The sequence below is a fragment of the Phaethon lepturus genome, unplaced genomic scaffold, assembly GCF_000687285.1.
Source record: "Phaethon lepturus isolate BGI_N335 unplaced genomic scaffold, ASM68728v1 scaffold18740, whole genome shotgun sequence".
Taxonomy (NCBI): Eukaryota; Metazoa; Chordata; class Aves; order Phaethontiformes; family Phaethontidae; genus Phaethon; species Phaethon lepturus.
Genome location: NW_010511394.1, coordinates 27,699 through 37,927, shown reverse-complemented (window position 1 = coordinate 37,927; position 10,229 = coordinate 27,699). Strand labels below are relative to the sequence as shown.

The window sequence follows — 10,229 nt, the reverse complement described above, 5'->3', positions numbered from 1 at the left end:
AGAGAAAGAGTCTCTCCCCCTCCCTGCCATCTGCACAGGAAATTGCAAAATGCTCCATGACCAGGATTGACCCCAGTTTATAACTGAGATCCTAAGTGGCATTTTAATATCTTTTAGTGTCAATGTTTTGAAAGAGTTATGGAGGAAGATCTAGTCTCCTCTAACTGATACTTTACTGGAAACAAGCTGACTAGCTACTGAAAGCACTTTCTCTATGAACTGATAGAATTCCTGAAATAAAATGAGTAGTTTGACAGCAATATTTCTAAGGTTCTACCATAGTCTCAAGAGACTTGGGAGAGAATTATTCTAAAATCTGACACTGAGTTTTGTCCTGCTATCTTAATAACATCAAGTTCCATTACCCTGGAGACATATTCTGAAGCAGGGTCAGAAAGCCTCACAGACTTGATGTGGTGCAAGAAGATAGACTATGATCCACTTTACTTATGGAAGTCTATTAGGAAGTCTATTATCATTACCACCTCAGTTTGCTAAGGTAGTGCGATGTGCTCCTGTATCTCAAAATCTAATCATAGTCCAGTATAAAATTTCTGGTTTATATCTCAGCTTAAGTACCAAGCTGTCTTGTAAATATAGTAGTCTCCCATCAATAAGGTTTTCACGGAATAAGCTGTTCCTTAATCCTGTATCACTGAAGCCAAAAAGAATGTGTGTGCTTATCGTTTCTCACTTTCTTTTCTGAACTTAGCCTTGGTTTTTCACAAAGCAACTATCAGCCATCTGGCAGTTAAACTCTTCGGAGTCACATAAGTGAGAAATAGAATTTAGTATTATGCTACCAAGATCCTAGAGACAACAACATAAAACTTACAGAATACTGATTGTCCATACCAGAAGTGCCAGTACAAGCACCTAAGACACTAGTAATGAATGAGTTGCAGTCGTGTTAGAGAGTCGTAAAACTACTTGCAGTGATGGATGAATGAATCAAAAACCCTTAAGTATGATACATTTTATCACAAAGGTAAGAATTCAATATTTATGCATAAGCAAACATAGCAGATCGATGAAAACAATCAGAATACTTCAAGATGCTCTCACGTATTTAGACTTTGTGAAGCTCATGCTATTTCGTCCTGCCAGCTACTAAAACACCTGGTTAATTTCTTTTATATTCACATAGGTAAGGCCATTAGTAATTTTTGTCCTATTATATTCCATACAACACTAATTTGCATTTCTTTATACAGCTGTCCATCCAACATGACAGCACTCAGTAAGTCATATAAAATATTCCTATTTCAAAATGAAGAATCTTCTTCCTTTTGTACTAGCTGCTAAACTTCAAATGACTGGTTCCATGTAACTGCTAAGAGCGGGTCCTTTAATTAAATCATGTCAGGCATCTCACTGGGGCATTAAGAATATATCCAACAGATCTAGGGATTGCTTGGGGCGGGGCGGGGGAGTATAATATGGGAACTGTCATAATTATCAGTCCATCCAGCCCACCAGCCTAACTAACCGGCCCTAGTAGTGGATAAGGCAAGAATTTAAAGAGGGAGATATACACAGTGATCCTTCCCATGGTATTATCTGAGATAAGGGCAATGAGCATTTCAGGGACTTGGAGTTAGATATTACATCCAGATTATAAAACTTAAGAGCAATCTGTGGAATTCTGCTCTATAGAAGCACTTAAATAATTTTTCACAATGAATGCCATCTCTGCCAAAATGTCTTGTGACAATGAGTTCCCCGATATATTCACATATTATGTCAGCTGTCTGTCTGGAATTCTATACAACACTTCCTTGTCCTTGTGAAAAGGAGTGCATATTGTTCTCTGTTCACCTGTTGGTATTATTCATCTGATCCCATAATCTCATAGGTAGGAGAGACTTAGAGCAAGAGTTCCAATTCCCAAATTTTAGTGCCACTGCATAACTTAACACTAGACTTCAGAATACAGCCTAAGGGACTAATTAGGTCTGCTTGTGCTAGCAACTTCTCGCAGGCTACTGATTTTGATGCCTAATTATGTCTTAAATCTAATTTTAGATAATAGAATTTAAAATTTTTGTTGCTATCTCCAAATTGGACTCAATTTGAAGTAAGTAACATACAAGGCATTTTTGCAAAGTATTGTTAATTTTGCCTGTTGCCTAATTTCCTTATTTGTATAATAAGAAAAAACTACACAAACATTTGTGTTATAAATATTTCATGTGCCTTTTTTAGAAGATACCTGAAAGGTTAACATGTAATATGCAATTGAATGAACTGAAAAGGACTTTTCAGCAAGATCTTTATATCCCCTATTTTAAAGTTCCGTGAATACTTCTGTAGATGCACCTTTTTTTATCATTAAGTATACAGGCACATAATTTAGGCTCTTTCATAGACATTTCAATACATTTAAACACATGATACTGTTGAAAAATAATGTTTTCTTGAATGTTGCTGATACTGAAAGTTCACATATAAACAAAACTTGAATTACACTACTTTTGTATCCTGTTGCTACTTCACCACGTGTAACACAATGGAAAAAGATGAGAAGAATTTTTTTTAAACTACAGCACCTGCATGATTTAAACGCCATTCATTTTATTTGGGGTGAGCTAGGAAGCTCAACTTTGCAAGCTGCAGAGGAAGGAATTACACTTACACCTGTGAGGAATGAGTGATTCATGTAAAGAAAATCTAGTGAACATAAGCTTGAAGCAAATGTCATTTATATTGAAATAAAGGAATATATGTAGGGCATGACCATAAACAGGGGAGTGGTGGTAAATAGAAGAAACCATAGTCTTTATGTAACTTCCTGATATGTACAGCTTAGGTAATTCCCTTGATATGTGCAGCTTATGTAGCCTCCTGATATGTGTATGTTAGTTCCTGATATACTAGTGCAAACTAGTGTTGTAGATAAACGCAGAAATGTTGAGAAGATGTATAGCCAAATAAGGGAGCATTATATAAGTAGAATAACAGAGCGCATGCGCAAACAGAGAGGTCGTGGAGTACACTGACGAAGAGGAGCATCTTCCTCCCAACGACCACCTAAAAAAGGATGAAGCATGCGCAGACCGAGGAAGTGGTGACACACTTAGAGAAGGAGTCATCTTCCAAGAAAAAGGCGGAGAAAAGCGAGAAACGAAGCCTAGAGAAGTATAAAGAAAGGAATTGTAAGAAGTGAAGGGGTGCGTCTTGGTGGAACGGAGACTCCCGGCGCACCCAGCGCTGTTTGCTTGCCTCTATTCGTTTAATAAATTGTTAACTTAAATTGGAATCCTGTTTGGGACTAAATCATTTATCACACACCCATGGCAGTCACAGACACATACTTGGAACATGCACACAGCTGACAGAATCTAGCTCTAGGTTAGTTTCCTCATTAGGGTTGGGTTATGCAGCTTCAGGATTTAAAATGCTGAATAGCTTTCAACCAACTGATGAAAGAATCATTTTGTGAGTTCTAGGAACAACTCATAGCACACTAGAGGTTTCAATTCTGTAACTGTTTACGCAATAGTGAGGTATACACTAATTTTATTTCTATACTACGCAATATTGTTAAGGTCATCAGCAAAAACAGCCCTACCAAAATCCTTAACTATTAATACGTTTTACAGCTCAATGTAGACGTGCTATGTTGATGACAGTGGCATTTATGGCTTTTATGGTAGAACTAATGATGTCTAAAGTTTTCCTTGTATTTTTTAATTCATAACATTTTAAAATTTCTTTTTTTTTTATGTGTAATTTTGGAATTACAGCTAGCTACATCATCTTTATCTACTTTATTACAGGGCCAGCTCATCATTAGAAAGAGTATAAACATACACTAGGATTTTGCTGAAGAACCCATGCTTGGTGCGAAAAAGAATCCTAAATTAATTCTCAGTTTCTGTACATGGGTATCTGGTAAACCACAGTCATAACCAAAGGATGAAAATTTTTCAAAAGTCTTCTACTGAATTAAACACTCATTTGCATTTAATCTCTAATGTTTCCATTTATACAAAATACTAGTCAAACACTTTTTAACAAACATTCTTTAGAGTGAAACATTCTCGCAGCTGAGGAAAAAAACAAAAGAGAAAATCTTTACTTTTGATCAGCAATGCTCTGCACACCTATGGCAAATTTCCCATCAACACACTGAGATAAGAACTTCTGATTTCTAACCAGCTCTTTACACAGAGATTCCCCTGGCTTCTAAGGGATTGATGCATACAAAGTGGAAAGACTGCTAAATTTAATTTTATTTCCTACTCATTTCCTTTACCATCTATCCCAACTATCTCTGCAAGAAAGACATCCACCTAAATATTTTCCAGTTTCTGGGACTGATGTTACCCTTGAACACTAACAGGAAGGGGAAAACCTCAGCATGCCACATTGCTTCAGGATATCAAACACACTTGGCAAAACCTCTGGCAGATAAGCTACATAACAAGATACAGTTTGTAAGCAGTCAGAAGTGATACCTTTAGCTCAGGCATGTTTATTATAAGCTGCATAGGTAGTTTAACATCTGGGTCCTTTGTATAGTCCATGGGCACAACGTTTGGTGCCATTTCACGGTATCGGCTGGGCAACCCGTAAACAAGCAGAAAAAAACCAGCCAATAACCAATTTTAAATAACCATTTCCATTCATACAGTAATCAGACAAATTTGTCTTGCAGCTCTAATTATTATTTTTAGTGCACAAGTCTGAGACCACCAAATTCCCACCTTTTTGAAAAAAAGAGGGCTTTGATGCAGTATTGAGCATAACTACTACTAATGCGTAAGTTGAGGTGCGTAACTAAGTAGTGTTTCACACCACCTGTGTGTAACGTTTAAGCACAGTATAGGTACATGCACAGAAGCAGACCTGGATCAATGTACTAACACTGTGAGTATAATCCAGTGATCATATCTCAGTGCAGGTTAGTGGCTGATCTGCTCTATGCAAGAAAACATTGTTTAACAGCTCAAGGAATTTAAAAGCCAAACAATATGCAACTATGATGCTACAGACAACAGTATCCTTGGGAGACCTTACTTCTGCACTACAAAAGCCCTTTTGCTCTGTGCCTCGCTAACACAGCAGATTTAGTCTTACAATTCTAGTACTGGCTGACACCAGCACACATACCATTTCCACTTCATTCCATTTCACATAGTTTTGTTTCATTCTTGGCTCAGCTTATGCATGAAAACCAGTATATTTTAAAGGCAATAGACAAGTTTTTTTCCTGAGAGATGCAAGTCAAATATTCATGCACCTAGTTTCACTCTCTAAAGCTTGCTTATTGTGCTAACAGTATTATGTGATAGTTGGGAGCTGAGAAAGGAAGAGACAAAGGCCATGAAACACATCCATGTTTCTAAAGGTTTAGAAGCTGAATAACAGTGAATCATAAAAACTGTCTCGGTCTCACCTACAACCTAGGAAAAGGCTGCTCAAATGTTTCTACGATGTTACTTCCGATTGTTAACTAACTTAACAAGTGTTAATCCCACCCTTTACTTGCTGTCTCCAAATAGTCCAGCAAATGAGTGCAAAAGCATAGCCCAAAAGCCACGAGAACACAGCCACATGTAAAGAGAACATCAAATTAAGCAGGATGCAAATTTTTAAAACATCTTCGCACATCTATTCACACTGGAATGCTCACTCAAACGAGGAACTGAAACATTTCAAGTAAAACGGGTATCCGATTCAAACTTACCCATGGATCTCAAATTCTGAGCTCTCAAACAAACTACAGACAGAAATTGCCTGGTAAGACATTACCTTGTCTAGAAGCAATTCTAGAGATTAATTCTACTGATTTTGCTGATACTAGTGATATCTCATTCTAGCAGACAAGTATCTAGAATACAAGACTCCATCAAACAACAGCACAAGGATGGAGAGGGAACACCTGTATCCTAGTGCTCAAAGATCAGTCACAGATCAATACATTTTAGCACAAGTGTATGACCTGCCAGTCCTCTGTGAAATACCACATGTGTAAAAAGAATAGGAAGGAAGATTAGGTAGTTGCTGTTCACAGAAAACTTAGAAAATGTCATGTACTATAAAATGTAATTTTTATCGTATGTGAAAATTTTGTCTTACACCTAATTCATAAACGTCTTAGGGCAGAAAGTCATCATTTTGCCAAGTCTTATGTACTAACACAGAGTATTATGGTCTCTCATTCGGTCACATGTACTACTTACCTACATTAAAAAGCTATATTTATTATTTTGTAACTTATTTTCATTTTAACAAAAAATCCTGCCTGCTCACTAGGTACACTAACAATTACAAATAGAGATTAACATGTTTTAAACAGCAGAACATAAACAAACCAGTAATACAGGAAGTAATGTCCAACCAACCCCTTCATCTTTCCAGCTTTAGCTTCAGGAACCCCTCAGTCAGCCCCACAAGCAACAGAGCTATTTCAGATTAATGTGGGTAATGAATTTCAGAAACTAGGAGAAAAAAAAAAATCTACAGGCATCTCTTTTCTCAGCACCTTTTTGGTCATGATTATGATGTGTCACAAAGAACACATGAAATGGAATATAGAAACACGTTTTGTCTGGATCTTCGGAAACTAATGTCTTTACACAGTGCAGCAATACATTGTGCCATACAGGAAATTAAATATCCACTGATCTAAGCATATTTCAGCTGCTTACCACAGCTCACCCTGACATTTCATAAATACTGTGTAATTCAAGATGCAATAGCCATTTCCCACTCCAGCAACTGATTTCCCTGTTGTAAACAGCAGCTACAAAGATGCCCCTACATACAATGGAAAAAACAGCTTAAAAGCACTTAAAGGAATGCAAACCTTTCAAAACAAATATCCATCTAAGGTTTTTGTTTGGGTTTTTGTTGTTTTGGTTTTTTTAAAGCTAGAATGCTGAAATGGTGTTCTAGTCTTCAGGAAAATAAAGCGTTCATCCTTGGAATGGCTTGATTGTTGTGGGCAACATGTCAAAACACAGTAGCTGGCAATGCCTGCTTATTTTAACTGCCAAGATTTTCTTCTCTACTTTCTCTAGTATTAGACTTTTCTGTCTTTGCTCTGTCTCCTCCAACAAGATTATGAATACACACACTGAGTTGAGCATCTTAAAGGAGTTCTCCGTAATGTCTTATAGGAGACATAGATGGGATTGGAACAAAAGGATCTGATTTCTTACCTTATTATATTAATATAAAATGCAAGGTATGGAATTCCTCTTAGTTTTCAATAAAAAACTCTGAACTAACCTCTTGTTTGTAAAAAATAAAAGAGCTGGTCAATTTGACAGAAGTCTAAGAATGCTGTGGGAAAGTATCTGTTACTGAAATACAATCATATCACAAGAATAAACAAACACCAGTTAACGGTAACAAAAGAAACAGCCACAACAGTGTGAATTTAAAGTTACTTTGGTACCAGGAATAACACAGTGCTACAATAGAGACTGAATGCTAAAACAACAAATTAAAAGTATTTATTATGGGTACATAAAGAAGCACTTCATTGTCACCACTGTGACTCTCAGTGATCTGGTACTCGGTACTATTTTGGTAGAAATACAAATTATGATGCTCACCAAATCAAGTGAGAAATTTTGAAACTATATCTACAGAGCAAGCAATATTATTCTAACATGAGAAATAGCCCCGTAGGACACATAAGAGGTTGCAACGCTGTGTCCCAGATGCCGTGAAGTAACAATCTTATTTCAGTGATGGAGGCTGAGAGAGAGAGAGAGAGAGATATCAAGGAGCAGGCACAGCCACAGCTCTTACCAGCTGCTTACTGATACGCCTTTTCTCAGGACAAAGGTTTAATCTCCTTATAACACGCAATACCAGTGCAAAGTAAACCATCATTTCTCACTGCCAGAATTCACCATCTTGTCCACAGAAATGAACACAACCTACTTATACAGAAATTAATCCAAACTCTCCAGTAGCTGAAAGAAGGATCTCGTTTTTCAACTGGAAGATATTGCATTGTTAATTGCAAAGCACTTAGCAGAGCAGTTAGGCTTTGTATTAGATCTTAGAACCGCCTTTCTTGTCCCACAAATATCAAGTAATTTGTACCTTCCAGTACAATGCCAACAAAAGCACTCCTATTTTACTGTGGACAAGGCATTAACTCTAAAGAATATAGTGTGTCCACCTGATGGCACCATGGCAAGTACAGTTACCCAAGACTGATGCATTCTCTCTTACTGTGCTTTTCCATCTACTTCAGACTTGGGGTTTTTGGAATTCCTTCAAGAAAGATGATACTACCCCAGCACATTTACACCTCCATACAATGTAAATACACTAATTTCAGAAAGCATCTCTAAGAAAATATTCAAAGCATCCCTCAAAGGATTAGGTTTTACATGAAAACATTGTCAAAGGACACAGAATAAAAACACATTCCTTCGGTTTGCTGCCACTGACTATAATAAAACTAATTCCTCTTTCCTTTCTGCAAGGAGTTATAGCCAGAAGCATTGAGTTGGACACCACATTTGCTGACAGAACTCAATTTTTAGAATTAAAAAGGGAAATGTATGCCCAGGGATGAGAGGTGGGGAAAAACAACCAAAGCAAGAAACCAAAGCAAGAAAACAACACTCCCTGCTGAACATCTTTACTGTAACATGTATACATCCCTACCTATACATGCTAATATGTGCAGTTTCTAGACCTGTTTTTTATTCAGAAACATCCACAATGCAGACAATATTTATTTTTATAGAAAACTGTTGAGATGGTATGTTCCCAGTCTGTCCATTTGAAGTTAAGTCTTTCTTCTATCTCTGAAGATGAGCAGAAAGGAGTTGCCAGGCTCTAGCAACTAGACAGCCTTCCAGCACCCTGCCTCAGGCTCAGGGTTAGAATTAGCTGGAAGGCAGATGATGAACACAGAAATGTGCAAGTAATTAACAGCAGATTTGAGGGCAGCTCTGGTATCCTGTTCTCCTCCCACTAACTCTTCCATTAATTCACCAAATTGCCCAACGATCTGTAGGTACAAGAGCTTTCCACCTGAGTGGATTTCACACTAGAGCATCCAAATGAGTCTGTAGGAAGTGGCTGTGATCCAACTCCTGCAAACGAAATTACAGCAATAAAATAGTCTTTCACACGCTTTTATCTGCGAGGATCCTACAACTCTATTTGTGATAGCCTTATCAATGAAAAAGGCCATAAGATTTCTCTAGCTTAGGTTCCAAACCAACATACTGTATTTTACACAAGCTCCGTTATCCTTTTTAATAAAACAAAAAACACCACTACCTTTTCCCACTGTAATTTCTTCATGCCGGAAAGTTCTTCAGGGACACCATGCACTGTTTTATGACAAACTAAGCACTGGATTTCCAGTCTCTCAAATATCCAGACTTTGTAGAAAACAGGTAGAAAAGCAGCAGAGCTGCCTCAGCCTCTTACAGGATCTGAGAAAGCCACACATCACAGTGAAACACAGTTCCTTTTGCATGAGTTTCAGCAACACTGTTTACTTGGTACACTGGCTGAGTATTTACTTTTTGGCAAGGAAACTGGATGCATTTCTGATCAATTTTTCTGTAACACAACATGAAGATCAGTAGACATAAGGGTTATTTACACCCATAATCCTCCTGCCTTTACACAACACACCACTACATCAATTTGGCATACCACTGCCACACTTGGACCAAGTACTATGACCAATACTCTGAGTCAGACTCAGTAATCATCTCCCAAATGCTGCACCTATTGGCACTGTACAGATTACTGCCTGTTCTGATACATCTCTCAATAACATTCATTACTAACCATAAATAGAAAATAAACAAACCTCTGTGGTAAAGGCTCTAATATTTCTCCTGTTCTTACAGAAGCAGAAGGCACTTCAGATGACTTGAACACATAGGAGCAGCTGTGACCTAGAGAAGGAAAGGCTTTTCGTCCTCTTACTCAGCATGCCCCTCAACAAGAAGCATATCTGAAAATAACCTAAAGCTGCTTTAGCTGTCCGTCCTAGTCACAGAAACATTCATGTCTTGTCAGGGGAGCAATGTAGGTTTTGCAGTGCTGTCTAAACAAAGGCTAACATTACCATATACAGACCATTATGTATATTCAAAAGCCCAGGACCTGCAACCAGCCTCACTGCCTTCACAGTAGTGACTATAGATCCTGCAGTGGTATTTGTTTCAAAATTTCTTCTGGACGCATGCAGAAGCACTTTCCCATTCCTGGATGTGCCCTCTTTGTTG

The 10,229-nt window shown here is 37.7% G+C and overlaps 1 protein-coding gene across 1 annotated transcript in view; it reads right to left on the bottom strand.

The window, feature by feature from the left end:
- The window catches only part of CIB2 (calcium and integrin binding family member 2), a 44,930-nt gene that overhangs the window by 13,806 nt on the left and 20,895 nt on the right, over positions 1–10,229 (bottom strand). The window contains exon 4 of the mRNA XM_010283910.1: positions 4,461–4,563. Coding sequence (XP_010282212.1) covers positions 4,461–4,563 — 103 coding nt within the window. The remainder of the gene's footprint in view (positions 1–4,460; positions 4,564–10,229) is intronic.